The sequence below is a fragment of the Cottoperca gobio genome, chromosome 9 (genome assembly GCF_900634415.1).
Source record: "Cottoperca gobio chromosome 9, fCotGob3.1, whole genome shotgun sequence".
NCBI classification, from domain to species: Eukaryota; Metazoa; Chordata; class Actinopteri; order Perciformes; family Bovichtidae; genus Cottoperca; species Cottoperca gobio.
In genome coordinates, this window is record NC_041363.1 from 4887616 (window position 1) to 4905054 (window position 17439).

At 43.0% G+C, this 17439-nt stretch overlaps 1 protein-coding gene across 1 annotated transcript in view; it reads right to left on the minus strand.

Annotated features, from left to right (window-relative positions):
• Positions 1-17439, minus strand: part of si:dkeyp-14d3.1 (transmembrane protein 132C) — an 86236-nt gene that overhangs the window by 22015 nt on the left and 46782 nt on the right. Inside the window, 1 exon segment of the mRNA XM_029440204.1 lies at positions 8815-9001. Coding sequence (XP_029296064.1) covers positions 8815-9001 — 187 coding nt within the window.

Consider the following 17439-nt stretch of genomic DNA (forward strand, 5'->3'; position numbering starts at 1 on the left):
GATTTTTCGGGCCTGCATTATTCATGGAGCAGAAGAGACAAGAGAGGGTGGTAAACACAGTATATATGCTTAGTGTGTACACCTATTCCTGCTGCTCGAAAGCCAACAAGCTTACCGGATAAACCCAAAAGCACAAGTCAAGGTAGTGCGAAAACCTGGAAACCAAAACACCTAAAAAACATCTGCTGTTTTCACCACAATGATTAATGACTTGTCATTGGACACGAGTCTCTTTATGATCTTTCATGCGACTTTTCCTGAGCAAAAGCATCAAAAGGGGCCATGAATGAAGTATGCCAATACTCAACGTACTCTAAATGAAATATTCATAGTTCTGATAAACATTTTCAACCCGTGGCGATGTACGTGTGTACGTGTAAGGAAACTGAAATGGGAGTAGAGGGATAGTGAATTATGTGCTGTAGACATTAAACGCCACTCAGACAATGTCCTGAAGCTATTAAGCAGACCTAAAGAGACATGTCCTTTCATCAGCTCCTCTCTGCACATTGTGCAATGCTCAATGTGGCACTTCCTCCCTTCTATTCCAGTGGGCGTTTAATTGGCTAGAAACAAGAAACATGGAGGAGAGTGGGAATAAAGGCCTTGGTAGCACCATGCAGAGCGATACATCACTGCATGACAGTGCATTGAAGTGGCAGGATGGTTGTGAAGCCAACATTCTGCCTTTTAATGAGGGTCTCTCGCTTGCTCCCCTCTCTTCTCTTCCCACTCTTTGCTCCAGCAATGAGCCAGTTCCTCCCCAGTCTTCCCTTTTCGGCGGCTGACTGGATGAAGGTGGCAGCAGTATATGTGGCACACAAAGAGAACATCTCCAGCGAGTGGCAGTGCCCTGGTTCATGCCGCTCATTACTGTTAGCTGTAGCTGGTAGGGGGAAGGCTGACTTAATGGCTGCTTTGATAGTGGACTCGATCCAGAAAATGTCAGTTTGAAAGGAGAGGTAATGGGACATCACGGTGAGGATCGTGTGGACAGGATAAATGGGTGCTTTGGAATTAGCAGGTATGTCCGGGGACACTTTAGTAGGTGCCACATTCGATAATATTTGATCCACAGAATCCTCTTTGCTGCTCAGATTCTCTGAGGTCCTTCAGAGAGCAGAGCCTTTTCTGCTAACATCTAAATGTACAACCACATGCTTTAAATATTAAAAGTGTCTCTGGCTGAAATAAAAGAATAAAAGCATTGGATTTCAATGTCTGACCTGAATTTGACTTGTAATCACCGGGCCGGTGTGACTGTGAAAGCAGCGTGGTAAGAAAGAGAACATCAGACTAAAAGACGCTTGCCGCTGATTCTTCACGGCACTTCTCACAGTACCTGAAAGTGAAGTGCTGCATAAACGTGAACAGAAACTCCTGAGTTTAGAAAGGACTCAGTAGTGGAATGATTTATGTTGTATTGATGCCCTCGCGATCTTCAGAAGAAGGGCAACCGAAGACGTTTAAAGAAACCTCTTCATTTGAGCTGCATGGTCAGTTATGGAAGTGGATTCACACAACAGGGATATTGATAAACGCTGAAATGCTCTCAACTGTAAATGATGTATGCAAATGATTTACGGGTAACCTTTGTCCCAGCGACTTTATTAACTGTCCTGATTCCTTACAGTATTATTCATTTTCTGCAATGCAAAGAGTTTATCTAGGGTCTATCTTTAGCTATTTATGTTCAGAGGAGACACACAAAATAGGTTTATGAACTGCAGTTACAATAATCCCCCTTCCTCTCTTATAAACATACCTGTCCAGTAATATCAGTGCATTACCAAAGGGCTTATTAGTGTCTGTGCATTCAAGATAAAGTTTGAAATTATCCCACTGGAGGTGCGGAGCCACCCTCTGGCGTCCAGTGGCCATGAATTGCGCTTCATGCTGTGAAAATGAGCTTGTGAATAAAACATGGCTGGACGTGGAAGTACAATATTTTACGTTTGTAGGACAAATCCCCTGCAATTTTCATGAATACCGTACCTGTAATACATCTAGATCAATGGGTCAGGAGGGAGGAGCGGGTGTCTCTGGTGAATTTCAACAACAGTAAGACTCAGCTCTGCAAGAATGAAGGTCAGGCACCAGGGACACAACTGGCTCTCTGCTCACCGAGAGATGACAGAGAGCTGCAGGGGCTCAGGGGAGGCAGCTGGTGGGCGCTTTGACTGATGCTGGCTCCGGCACTGTGATGTCTCACTGGTGCCCCTACTGTTTGCCCATTGAGCTTGGGCCCAGGGGCTCGAAAGGCAAGGGAGCAACCCTGCCTGCGCCAGTCTGCTCAATTTCAGCCCAATATCTATCACACTCAGCCGATCGATAAAGGGTTCTTCACCAACAGCCAACCATGCCTGTGGGGGATGACCTCCTGATCTCTGGTCTGATTTCTTCTCCCGGCTCAGATCAAGATCCATACTGGCAGCTTAGCTTGGCTTAGCTTGGCTTGGCCTCTGGACACAGACCTCTCTCAGCAGGCATAAAGGTCAGCTTCACTGTATAGTCCATTACGGCTAAAATAAATACACACATTCCTCTCAAACCTCAGTGGGCAACGATTAAAGTCAGAATGAATAGCACTCGGCCAGACTGTCAGATGTTTACAATGATGTGGAGATGTGAGATATGGACGTGTACAGCCCCTGCCACTCTGAGATTGATCTGTCAGTCTGGATCCTGCCCTCCACTTCATCCTTGCGGGGTTTTTTTTTTGCCTTGCTGTACAAACTATTTTCACCATAACTGACAGGGTTAGGAGAATAAAGAGGGCTGCAGTGAAAGGGATGAAGGTTCACAGCATTAGAGGAACTATAATATACTGTAAGTGGTTCCAAACGGTACAGGTCTTCACCGTTTACTGTAGACAAAGCGAAAATAAACCTTTACACAAATGCATAAATCACACAATGCATCGGGTGGGGGGGGGGGGGGGGGTCATCTTCTGAAATTGGCAAAAGCTGACTAAACAAGTCATTTGACCTCGCTGCTGGAGGAACTTTCATAAGCATTGTGGGAAGCTTAGTATCCTGAATGGTGACAGATAATTATCAGATGTCAATGTAATGACAGAAATTTGCTCTGATTACACACTGCGCAAGGGAGGTTGAGCGAGTGTGTGTTTTAAAAGGTAGCAAACGTATCCCACTCACTTTATCGCCTTTCAATTACAAAAGCCTCTCAGGGTGTATTGTCTTCTTTAGTGACATTGGAGGAATTTGCTATTAACCTGAGTGCATCTGTTCTTTCTGAAAGTAACTCACTGAATAGGTACACTACTTCAGCTACTCACTTCCTCAATTGTATTCATACATGCACTCACAGTGACAATGTGTCGGCCCTTTTGAAAACCTTTTACACCCCGCGATGGCAAAGCAGCGAAGGAACATGGAAGATATGAAGAGGTACAGCGTCGAGGTCTTTGATCGTGTTCTGGATTAAGTGATCATTTGTCACAATCTGTTGTCCTGATTAGCATCACATGTAGCGCGCCACAAGTGCAGCTGCGACAGCCTCAATTAGTGCTACTGTTAAAATAATCTAATGAACAATTTCTTATTTATTAAGTTTGCTATGTATGACCTATGTAGCCCATATATGTCGTATCATATGTGCTTCAATGTATGCTTGGGAGACAAGGTTCGTGTGTTCATTAAGACTCTCTTTATGAGTTGGGACACGACGCGGTTGTGCTTGGAAGCAGGTAGTGTTCTCATTATTATTGTTTGTTGTACAACAAAATAATAATTGTTAACTATATCTGTGCTTTATTGATTCCTCTCTGTTTCATACCACAATGTTGTGAGCGATAAATATCCACGGCACTACCACTTCATCAGCCGCCTCTAAGCTGTAGTAGATACTAATGTATTTCTCGCTTGGCGGCCATCCATCAGTCCCTTTATTGTAGAATGTATGACTCATGTCATGTGGAGAAAAAGCTGTGTTTTTATCTCCCTCGTGGAACTGAGTGGCTGAGGTTATTGGATGACTGAAATCATGTAATTCCAAGCGTAGTGTACAGTACATGCTCTTTTGATGAACCGCTTGCATGATGTTGCATGCATCCATGCAGCACTTCTGCAGGATTAGCTGGCATACAAGTGCTCGTGTCTGTATGTCTAACTATGCGTTTGATAAATGGCTCTCCTGATCTCTCTTGCCTGGCAGAGAAGATGTGCATTGCAACAGAGGGAATGGAATTGAAAGGAGTAAAATGAAACATTCATTGGAGGATGCTGATAGATGACTTTATCATGTGAGAGCAGAAGAGGCCAGAGAAGGCCAGGGTGATGATGTATTGTTTAACGATACATTGGAGCGGTTGTGAATACAAACGGCTGCTTTCATTTCTCCTCATCTCTATGCCCGCGAATGCCCGTGTGAGTGAGCACAGTTTGGTGTCTCGGCTGGAACAGGAAGACTGATGAGTTCAGATATGATGTATGCCCTGTCCGCCTGCTCCCTCTCCATCACCGGGCATCCACAGCATGGGTAATGATGATGAGGGCAGCCTGGACAGGAGCGCATTACTTGACGATGGTAAAAGATAATGGACCAGCCTCCTACTGTGCAGAGGAATCTGCCCAGGCATCCAATTACTGCCTTTAAGATCCATCTCAAGATGACCCAAATAAACACACAGCTCTTTCACACTTTAAGTGAAATGGAGGACGCCAACATTAGGAGGCGGAAGGTGACAAGGGAGGAAATTAATAAACATTGTTAAATTAATGTATGTTTGTAAGCAGAAGCATACAGAGAGAGAGAAGAGGAGGAGAAAACAAGGAGAAAAGATCTAAAAATAAATGTAAAAAAGCAGGTGAAGACAAGCCAGGACAGGCGGGCGGTATTACATTCGACAGAGAGAGTACTGAGGCGTTTCCTCGCTCTAAACTGACTAAAACTTTTGAGTACTCTTTTCATTTCTCGGCTTTTGAAATAATTGCTGCATTTGCAGAACTGCTGCTTCACGGTTTTGAAATTGGTGACAAAGTGGTGAGAGCGGTGCTCTGAGCCCTCCCAACGCAGGTGGGTCTGTGGTAACACACAGGAGGAGCCCCTCTTCAAAGGGAAGAGGGAGAAAAGAGAGTTTCGTCTTTCAAAATGATGCTGCTGCTGCTTTTCCCAGAGGTGTCACCCGCAGCACAGCCCATCACTTGGCTGGGAAAATGCAATAAAAAGACCTTTTTATAATAATCGATTCCAGCAAGGGCACGATAATTTAGAACGAGACATAAATGTTCTTTGAACGGGTCTGAGGAGCCATTGAAGTAATAGGCCATAAATGTGATCAAACCCAAAACAAGCTTCACATTTTTAATAGTCATTAGCTTTATTACATTACAACCTTTAGCGACGTGGTCAGTTATGGATAGTCATTCAGTTTATGACATTATTTCTGGTCAAATTACAGCTTTTGCATTACGGCTAAATACAGTCTTGGGTATTACACTAATTAGTGCTAATTACAGATGAAAGGACCTTCTAGAGCAAAACCACAGAGCTGTTGTGTCAACAGATGCCTTCAGCATGCTCTGTGAAGTCTCCCCTCTCAACTTGATTAAGAAAAAGTGTGTTTCTTCCTCTCCGCTATGTCTGCAAACATCGTTTCTCCTCTGCTCTTCTTTTCTACTTCTTTTTTAATCTGTAACCTTGATTTACTGTCTCCATCACAGATCACAACAATGATCCACTATTGCACAAAATATCACATAGACTACATAAAAAAAGAGTTAAAGTAATGTATCTAACAGCAAAGGCAGCTAGTCGATCGGAGAGCCGGATGGAATCTGAGGCATAAACACGACCGATGGTGCGAATCAGGGGGACGTCAATTCTGCTCTGTTTCTGCGAGGTGGGTAAGTTACGTTTGAAGCTTGCCAAAAAAGGATAAATCGACATATTTCAGAATCAGTTGCTGAATGCTGACGAACCGCAGTCTCAGAGATTTCCACAGAACACTTGTTCAACACTATCCAACACATCAAGATCTGCTTCTCATAAGTCTTCCACATCTCAACCTCAGAGTAGTGGAACATGTACTATGGTCAGTCTACTGACATGAAGTTAGATGTGCAGTGTTATTAGGTCTGCTTTTCCCTTATGATATTCCCATATTGCATGATCGGTGTTCCCCCCTTAAAGTCATATTTTCTGAACATTTGGATGAAGTTGCAACCCCTTCCTGGTCTCCCAGTCACTCGTCATTACCGGGCATATATCATATATTCTGTCCGCCCATATTTCACACATCTAGTCTCTGCTCCATCTCCATGACTTTATTAGTGTTTGCAGAAAGCGCTTTTCTATTGGAATCACTGATTTTGTTTTCCCTTTGGTGGAGGCAAGATGTTGATGGTGGGGGATGATGCGTGTGTGTGTGTGTGTGTGTGCGTGTGTAAGGGGGGTTGACAGCGCTGCTCTTACATTACCTTACTTCCACTTTTCTATCAGCGAGGAGTGTAGCAGGGGGAAGGAAGAGGAACTTATCTGTGGCCCTTTCATGCCACAGTGATCCCAAGTAATCTAATTCAGCCTTCCTCTTTCTCGCTTGTGTGCTTTTCTCATATTGGCGCATGCAGATTGCAAAAGCCTTATATGCGTGTGTGTGTGTGTGTGTGTGTGTGTGTGTGTGTGTGTGTGTGTGTGTGTGTGTGTGTGTGTGTGAGAGTGAGGGAGCGAGGAAAGGGGACAGAGGGGGACAGAGGGAGACAGACGGAGTTAATGAGTTCTGAATGTGTCTGCATGTATAAGTATTTGTGTTGTGTGGTAAGTACCATGGGGTGGCTGGAGATGCTGTGCACCTTGGGAAGATGTCTGTGCGGGAGAAGCACTTGGAAGAAAATGAAGACGAGATGGAATAAAAATAAAATGAAATCAAATCGTCCCAATCAACCCTAACTTTTCTGTAAAAGCCCAACGATCAGAATACTTGAATTGTTACAAGTAAAGCTGATCCTTTTTAATTCCCAGTATCCACACATGCTGACATTACAGCAGCTTCTTCTGAATCCCTGACAGCTCCTCAGAAGAGAATCGCAAATCAAGGTGAGGAAAAGTGAAAATGATTCCTTTGTGAACATGCAGGACACACAGACACCGTGTTAGTACACATCAAACACTTCTTTATCTCCTGAGAGGCTGCTGCCTAAATTACCCTGTCCCTAATTGATTTAGCCAAGTTTAGCAATTAATTGTAATATTGGGTTAATTGAGATGGATTTTTTTGCCAAAAAAAAAACGTACATGATTTATAATGAGCCATTAAAATCCCTTCTTCCGTGTAAAACTGGAGCAGCATATGTCAAAGCTGACATTGATTGACTGCTTGTTAGAAGCAGTGGACAGAATGTATTTTATAAACACAAAAGAGGAATTTCCTCCTCCATCTTGTCAAATAAAATAAAATCCACAGAATTGATATTATATTTGAAATGTGATCGTCATTAAGCAAAACAAAAGCTAATTCTGGTCAATTCTCTTTATTGGTAGAGCCTTTACGAGAGAACATTACAAATCAACGATTCTTTTGTCAGTGGAAGGTGTGGGAGTAAACTATGTATTCCTAGAGCAAGGCAAACAGGCTGTTGATACAGCAGTGACATGAAAAGGATGTGAGAGAAGGAACTCGAACAATACTGCAGCATTAAACACATTGCTTCAATTATCCTGAGAACGGATCAGTGGGTGAGGATGCGTCGCATTCCTCTGAATCCAAGAACAGCCACCCATATGCATCTATCATCCACACCGCTACGGGCAATACTTAGAGAATAACACTGACAACACTCAGGTCTGTATCATGCAGATCAGGAATACAAATGAATGCAGGTTTTTGTTTTAGAAATCAGCGCTGATGTGACGGCACGTCTCTCAAGTCAACAAGAAATTGATGTCGCTCATTTGTTCACCTGAATGCTCCCGATCTAAACCAGAAGCAGTGCACTCTGGGTCACTGAACTGAAGTTCTACAGGGGGAGCTCGGCTTAATCTACACAACAGAGTACCTGCTTCCTCGCTGAGGGAGACGCACGGCTCCGGGCTTACCCTCAGGCCAGAGCCAGACTCTGGACTCTGGAGTCTGAGGCCTGCTGGGAGATACAGATGCTCCCAAACAAAGTCTGCAGGCACAGAGATTCACCACAGCTCTGCCTTCTTTATCCACGCGGCAGCGAGTGGGGGAACTATTCAGATCCTTTTTACTTCACTAAAAGTAGTAATACTACAAAGTCCTGGAAAACATGCATGATATCAGTGACATGACTCGGTGCAGGATGGCGTCTCAGAGTGTTGTCGGGTACATGATTGGAGTATTATTACTGATTGGAGTAGCTTGTCACGGGAGAACTAATCGTAATTATTGTATATACTGTTGAGTATCGCAGGAGGAATTCATAATCAGTGTTTGGCTTATTTTGTTTTATAAAAATTGGATAGCACAACAGTCACCTCAGGTCCAGGACCAGCATGCACTTGGTTTTGTTTTGGTTCTGTATGTAAAATCCTAATCTGAAATAATTTAAGGTTGACAGAATTGTATTAATATCAATGTACTGCAGTATTTAAAATCATCCTAGCATGCTGCAATGTTTTACAAAACATATGTTTTGTTATTAAATTCATATGATTTTTCTCATTCCAAGTGCAGCAATTCTCAAAGTGCAAAGTGTTTAATTGACGTGCTGAATGAAAACATATGTAAATGTCCATTCAAAGTATAAAATTAAAAGGATAGGGTGCTCAAAATGTCACAGTGTAGCCATCTATGTGGGAGTGGCACAGTGAGCTGGAAGTGGCATCACTCACCATGGCCAGGGGCACGATGCCCGCTAGGTCCTCCTGCGCCAGTTGGATCTCCGTCTCAGCCTCTTGTGTGGCGGCACGACTGGCCGGGTACTCCACCTGCCAGGCCATCCAGCGGCTGCCCTGCGGCTCCGGGAAGCTTTCCATTTTCAGATCCACCTGGAGCACTCTCTGAACTCCCATTTCAGACCTGCCAGGTTACAGAAAAAAAGTGTCAGTGAATGGTTAAGCAGATGGATTGGTTTAAAAGAAAAAGGCTGTTTGTGCATGCGTGTGCTCGTGAGTTCACTCAACCTACTGTCGTCTCTAATGACGACACACAGTGACGACTGATGAAAGTGTCTGTGGCTGAAATCTATGACATTTTACCAACTGAGATTCTTTAAAATGTCAAGTCCCTCATCGTGGAATAATATCGCAGCACGTTTTCTTCATTCCTTTCACAATTCTCCAAAGTGATGTGCACCGTAAATAGAATCATTTCATGGCTGGTCCTCAGAGAAGTTCAAAAGGTACGCTTCACCAGGCGTCACCCCCGCTAAGGTGTTGATGGTCGGGTTCGTCACCGGTGCCCTTGTGTGCCGTAGCGGAGTGTAAATAAACGGCACACTTTGGCACGATCTACGGCAGGCCTGAATTAATTCAGACAAATTGAGAGCGTTGATAATAAAATGTCCCCGTAGCGCTATAAGTCTCTGGTGCTCAGAGTTTAAATATAGCCCGGAGGCAGGAAAGGTCAGCTTTACACGGGAGCCGGAGGAGATGGGAAATGGCACAAGATCTGTTCGCCACATCTTGCGTGTCAAATGGCGCGACTCTGGGCCAATACATTTCATGCATGGTCTCTGTGGCACACCGGCACAAAACAGCATCTTGTAATTTGAACATGTTGAGATGAGGCAGAGAGGCAGAGAAGAGGAGAGATGAATAAGGGAGGGGGGGGGGGGGGGGGGGCATGTAACATGTAGAAAATACTGTAAAGCATGAAGCAGAGTAAAGAGAACTTTTAAAGCCAAACAAACAAAGCGCTGCCGTAAAGAGAAATAACACGTGAGGTACATCTTGGAAAGACAACAGAACAAATGTATGACATCCTAAATTATGAATAGTGGACTAAAAACAGTGAAACACTAAATAATAGAAAATGTTTTATCCACTGCTCTCATCTTCACATAGGTTTAATTTTATTCAGTTTTATTCTGAGAGAATGAAAGAGTTGTCGTGCAGCGGAGCACAACAACCCAATTTTCACATCCAACAGAGGTGTGTATGAATAATTAAGATGACAACCAAATAACTTGTGTCACATTTCATAACGGCGTACCAATCAGAGCACCGAGCCACTGAAGGCGTAGTACGACATCTTACATAACCGTCCCACAATGCTGTGGGAAAAGACAGATGCTAATCTCAGACCCGTAACGCCATGAGGTTCATCGGGCAAACAGATGATGTGTTGAATGTCCAGAAATAAACTTTTTTTTTTTTTTTTTAGAGCTCCAGAGTCAGCGAGCGTCACGTAGGACCCGTGTCAGCCATCAGCCCACCTGGCCTCCTTCCTACAGCTTTAACCCGGGCGGATATCACACACTTTACGCACGCATGAGACAGGCAGAAGGAACGAAGGTGATACTGTACATACATTACTAAGTACAGGAGGTAAACTGACAGCTTCACAAAGTTAAAGGGCCTTCAGAAAAGATAGGTTGTTATTATCTTTCGTCCCCTCTTCAGAGATGCCAATTATTCCCTCCTCGCACGATCCAGTTTTTGTATTCCTTCTATGAATTTACATTGTAGGGTAAAAATAGTCCCTCTGCTTTATTTTCAAATGCAGACATGTTGTTAATTCAGTTTTTTTATGACAGAAATATCCAATTTCAAAAGAGGACTTGACAAGATGACAGCAATATAAAGAGAAGAAATAGAAAACTACCATTTTACTTTGCCATTACTTGGCTTCGATTGATGACATGGAAATGAATGGAAACTATACGGCAGTGTGTGGAGAAGGTGCGCACGCGTGTGTTTGCGATTTAGCAAGAAATTGTGAAAAGCTGCAACTGTGATAAATAAAATGTTCACGGCGAAAGTGGTTTATTTATGGGCATTTTTTTTTTTATGACGACTCTTAGAAACCAGAGCTGCCGCAGGTTGTATATCTAGCTAGCCAATAAGTTGTAAAGTAGACGGCAAAGAGAGGGAACAGTAAACGTTGTGGCTCATTACCTCACGTAGGAAGCCTGGCAGGAGTCCCTTTTTTCGTCCGCTGTACTTGACCCCCATTGACACACGTCATAAAATGAAACCTGACAAAAGCATCGGTGTCAGGGTGAATATGACTCAGACCACAATACACCAGCGTGCCAACCTGAGCCGACCTGCCCTCCTCAAAGTCTGCTAATCACACGGCTCGCTGGGGGAAACTGTTTTTTTTCTCTGTCACTTCCAGCATGGGGTCTAATTCAATTAGCAACAAAGGGCCTGTGGATGCGTGCCACACAGCTGGTCTCAGTCTGATAATTATCTGTAAACTAGCCATGGTTTGACTAAATCTGAGGCCAGACAGACGACCGGAGGGCAGCCACAGGCGATAGAGAGGGGCTCAGTAGATAAAAGGCCCCTTAAGTTGGAAGCAGCTGGCCCTCTGGCTTTAGAGAGCAAAATGGAGAGGGAATCAGAGTTGACAAGGTGCTGCCCGAGACCGCTGACAGCTGACTCACTGAGGATAGCAGAGAGATGGCAGCGAGGATGCTGTTTAGGTGCATTCATCACCACGACACAGATCTTTAGGATACGCAGTGACACATAACTTGGCACCATTAAGATGCTACATGTACCATTTTTATACATCAAAATGACAAAGTAAAGCCACTGCTTGACACAGATTACAAAGACGGTTGTGTGTTGGCTACACTCAAAATGACTGCAGAACATTTGTGTCATTTCAACTGAAGAGTTTAAAGCTACATTTCATCTTAGAAATCTTTATTTTCATTGTCGATTCATCTGCTTATTATTTTGTAAATTAAAGGAAAAGTTGGATATTTTAGGAAGAAACTTTTTTCCTTTTCTCTTGCCGAGAGTTGGAGGAGAAGATTGATAGCACTCTCAGATATAGCTCTTGGCAAGTAAACAAATAAGCATATTTCATAAATTGTGACTATATTGCTTTAATGGTTTGATCTATAAAATGCATATGACTTATTCCTGAAGCCCAGGGTGCTGTCTTGAAATAGCTTGTTCTGCTTGGCACACAGTAAAGCTTCAGAGAGACTGTAGATGGGTAGCGTTAGGATTCCTTTGCCATAGAGCCATATGCTACTGAGGCGTCTTGGAAGACCAAGATACTTTCTTGCCTGATCAGCCTCTCCAGCTTGTCCTCCTTTGAGATTGGAGCTTCATATCGAGTTGTCCCGCTGCTGAGCTTCACTGGACCGAGTCTACCTGCTTCTCTGAAGATAGCTGCTCATGCAAAGTCCCTGTTGTTCTTTCTTCAGGCTCCTTTTTCTTGCCCTGATGCATCTTCGAGCCAGTCGTGGAAGAAACCTTTGTCCAGCCGCGTGTGCAACTCTGGAGCTCGTGTCCTGCTGCAAATCATCAAAGTCATGCTCTGAGCTGTTCCTGTGTCAGTAACTGGAAGGTGAGATATGAAGGGCTCGTTCTAAACTAACGAAAACCCAACGATTCTTAGTTTCAGGTGATTATACACGAAGGAAAACATAGTAATGAATAATATATTCCATTTCTGACAATAAGTCCTAAATCTTACACACATTTAATCAATTATCCAAATATTTGCAAAGAGATTAATGCATTCATAGTTTCATCTTTACTTTGCAAATATAAAAAAGGATCAATAACGAGGCGTTAGCAGGTAGCGCTCACGTTTACACGTTAGTTTAGCTTGGCACAACACCTTCCACATGTCCTTTGCTAACGTACCATCAACACATCCAAACTTCTATTGTTCCGCCGCCGTCTCTTATTACACTGAAAAGCTCTTTGCAGAGGTGATTCAGCTCCATCTTATCTTGATGAGGCGTGTTAAAGAGCTGTTGAGTTTAGGCTGCAGGAAGGTTAAAGAACGATAGATTTAAATGTCAAAAAGAACAAACAGATATAGGACAAAGTTATTGGAGGAATTTCCTTTTTAGCAGATTTCTCTGAAGAAAGAGCTGTAATTGAAAGAGCTTCTATTGTCCCGTTATCAAACTCACTGTGTCAATGTGACACTCCTTGTTTAATCTCTCCCTGATGTGATAGCATCCGTGTGCCCACTGTCACACCCGATGGGGATTAAAGAATAAGAGAGAGAGAGAGAGACATAGGGGACTTGAATAAAGTGACATTTTCAGGTCCAATTGATTTCAGACATCTATCATCATGAACACAACAGAATGATGTCTGGCAAAACATTTAAAGCTCAGGCCAGACTTTTGTATGTTTTATGTATAAGCTCCATAAAGTATGATGTAGAGGACATACCACGAAGGGACAAACCTCAGCAGATCAGCACGTAACGCTGCTGATTCACTGTAACAAGAGATGTTTAACGGAAACACAATGGCACATTAACATGCATAATGCAGGCTGCTGGAAGCAGAGTAGATGTGGTCCAAGGCAGTGTGAGGCAGCTGTGTGTGTGTGTGTGTGTGTGTGAGTGTGTGAGAGAGAGAGGGGGGCCTCATGCAAACTCTGAACTACTTGTGGAGAGAAAAAAATAATCAAATTTATGGCTTCAGTGGTGCCTGAAAGCAGCACCTTGAAGCTCTGCTGTTCTCATGCTCCGTCACCTGGAACAGCAATAAACCAGTCAGCAAAATGAAGCCCAGACACACACACACACACACACACACACGCAGTATATACTGTACCCAAAAGCATCCAAGCGTCTGAATATGTGCCTGCAATCATTGTGGACCTAATCGCTCATGCTAGATGAAGTTTTCAGAATCCAATACAAGCATCAATATGCAACAAATGTCTCGACTGTGAAATGTAACGCCTGCTACACGTGTCCGCTGCGCCACGGAACCTTCTACTACATGCAAGTACGACACTTTGCCAAATGCACAATGCAGCGCATCAGTTTGTAAATTCAAATGTTTGTATGCAATTGTGTCAGCAAGCTCAATTACACCGTCGCCCTCTGCTGCAAACAGCAGCGCAACAGAGAGACACACGCTCTACTGAAAAACTGATATTTCATAAATCTAATACAAAAAGCTTTAGGGCTGCAACTAACATTTATATTATTATTATATTATATTTGAACTCTGGAAGCTGGAACCAGGATTATTCTTAGTCTGGATTATGGGTCTGATTAATAACATTATACCAACGTGTGGTGCCAACATGTACACTTTCTGCAAATTGTATTTTATCTGAAATTACAAAGCGATTCAAAGCTGATGAAATATTATATTTAATTATTATCTTTATGTCAAATTTAAGGATTTGGATTTAAATGATCAGGTTTTAATCTCAGGTTGTTTAAAATCCGCAGATTTCTTGACTTCATGGCTACTTTTATGACTATCCCAGTGACGCTTTGTGTGTTTAATTGATCCCATTGAATACAGAATGATGGTGAATGATGGATTGTGGGGAATGATGAACTCATAAACAGTTGATATGACGACAATACTAGCATATGAATAGGAAGAGTAAATGTAAACACTGTAAAGCTGCTTATTCAAAATCCATTTAATAATCAGTGTAGGTCATCCCAAGGAATTGCTTGTGAAGTCGAGTGATTTATCCGGGGCCACTTCCGACGAGCATCCTCCTCAGAGGTCAAAGCCTCAGTTATTTCAGGCCTGATTTCAGAGAAAAGGAACCCGATGTTCACAGTGTGAAGCACATTCCCTCTGCTCAGGGAGCTCCGGCCAGAAACCGCAGTCCTTAAGTCACATCGTCAAGAATCTCTGATTAGCTGCTCTGCAATCAAAGCAAATCACTCAGACCCTGAATGTATTATAGTCATCTATGCGTCCAAAAGCCAAAATGTCAACGCATACGACGGCGAAAGAAAAGAGAAACTGCCGCTGGACTGGAGTTTCCATTTGGTATTTATTTGTAATAATTATATTCATGAGCAGGCCAATTTCACAGAGGAGTGAGAGCGAGAGTTGTACAGAAGACATGTTGAACTTCTGATGAGTTATTTCCCTTTACAGTCCTGTGAAAGTACACAAAAGGGAGATGGGGTCGTGCGGTTGGGAGGAAGCGTAGGAGGAAAAGCACCTTCGGACGCCTATACCCGGCGGACCTTTTCAATTCAGCCTTCTCCAGAATAGAAAGAGAGATATGTGACAGGATGAGAACAGAGGTGCAAACTCCCCCCTGAAACACAAGGGAAGACAGGGATGAGCATAATAGTGATAAATGTCATCGAGGTGTAGTTGCCTCTGTGGCTTCGGAGGTTCATGGTTATCTATCGCATGTAGTGGCCACAGGAGAGTTAAAGGCGGAGAGAAGACGGGGGAAATCAGACAAGACTACAGACAATTTAAGATAAAAGACTGGATTCATGTGATGATTTAAGAAAATAAATAGGTGCAATACCTTCTGACGGAGAAGATATCAACCTGAACCAGTGTGGCAGATCACAGTGAGTACTTTCTTTTGCTCTGCGTGCTCCATGTGCCGATCACCAGTAGATCAAACGTGAAGAAACTGACAGTCGATCTTTCAAAAGTTGCATTTCGTAGATTTAAAGTGCGCCTTGGTCGAAGAAAAGTGTCAATGTAGAATTTCCCTCCGGGATAAACACAGTAAGAAATAGAAAAACACCAAATTCAAAGTCCCTTTCACCTGACAGCAGCTATACGTTCCTGCAGCGGTGTGAGTGCTCTCCAGGATGTAAGCTATAAAGATCCCTCTGTACAAAGTGCCTGCTGACGGGAGCCACCAGCGCCTAACATTAACTTGTCAATATGACATTCAAAACGACGGCAATTTTACATTTGATTAAACTTTAACACCAAGCTGCCTCTGAATGCATGTGGTTTATGTTGGGGGGGTGTGGGCATACATGCATTCAAGCATGTGTGTGTGTATGGATCCATGTGTTTCATACAGACTGGAGCGTCCCTCTCCTCCACTAAAACCAACACCTTTGATTTAGGATGTCACCTGACATCAGCTGAAAACTAATCTGAGCGCTTTAAAGAAGCTGTGTTTTAAATGTTGTGCCGGGGGGGGGGCGTGGGACTTCAGGCCATACAGCATGTCGAGTACACTTTGTACAGTAGCCTGTGATGTTGAAGAGCAATACAAATGAAATGTTTTAAGAAGAAGCACTGTTGTGAGGCAACCTGTGACATCACTTGAGGCAATATATCTGATTTCACACGGCGCCCTCAACATGTGCAAACAGACTTTGATGTGTAAATTCAAAGTTCTGCTAAACCAATATTTTGTGATCATAACCAGTGGTGGTAAAAACAAAATGTGGGAGTTTTATTTGTCCATGTTCTGCTTCTTTATACAGATTAATATTTTATTCCAAAACATAATCAATATCAGAAAATATGATGCTTTGTTACAGATTAATTTCCCCTATTTTTGCCAGTTTTAGTACATTTTGTGGGATTTACGTTGTATTTTTAGTATATTTGAATACTTCTGGCATCACTGATCATAGCAAATCACCTAAAATGTGTTAACTATTGTAAACTACTTTAATTTACTACATTAATAATATTAAAGGGATTAGGGCGTTTGACCATGAACCCAAAGGTTTTCAGTTTGTGCACGGTCAGGGGACTCCCCCCTTCTCTCGCCACTCATCTCTACTGTCAGCTATCTAATTAAGACAAAAAATAAAAACTAATAAAACTAATGTTACAATACAGTAAGTCCTTCGTACCTTCAGCCAGGTGTTCTACATCATGCTGCTTTGTTCTCCCTAATTGGCGAGGAATACATTCGGGGATGTTTAATTTCCATTTATCTTATTCTCCAGGAGCTCATAAAAAAAGGGTTGTGCTGTTACATTTCAAATAACCTACAGTGCCTGAATTAAAACCCACTTTTAATAGGCTTCGTATTTCCTTTTAATTTAATCATTTATTCTTTACCCCTTTCTAGCGTGCGCACAGAGAAAAGGGCTGAGTACTATTAATTATACGATTATAATGAACCATGGGCTCAAACCGAGGGCTTCTGGCTTGTGTGCATCAATCCCAATAAGGGGATCACATTTCCGATTAGCTTAACAGTGTTCTGCAGCATTCATCAGCCGGCATATTCAACTCCCACACACACACACACACACACTCACACTCGCTGCTCTCTCTCTCTCTCTCTCTCTCTCTCTCTCTCCACTCAGCTGGTGTCGCTCACTCTGCAAGTCAACTGTCACACACATGAAATCTTCTTTCTGTATACCGAAGTGACACACGTGTAGACGCAGAAGAGCTGCTGTCACATCCTTTACTAACCAAATGTTTAGTCGGTCCACTTCTACACAAAAGACAATATGTTACACAAACATTTTATATGCTGCGGCGAGAAAGTCGAGACACTTTATCTCCAGACAGCCAGGCTAGTTAAAAGTCAATTTGTCTGGGGGGGGGGGATAAAGAGCGGGAGGACGATGGTTGCAAAAGGTAGACGAGT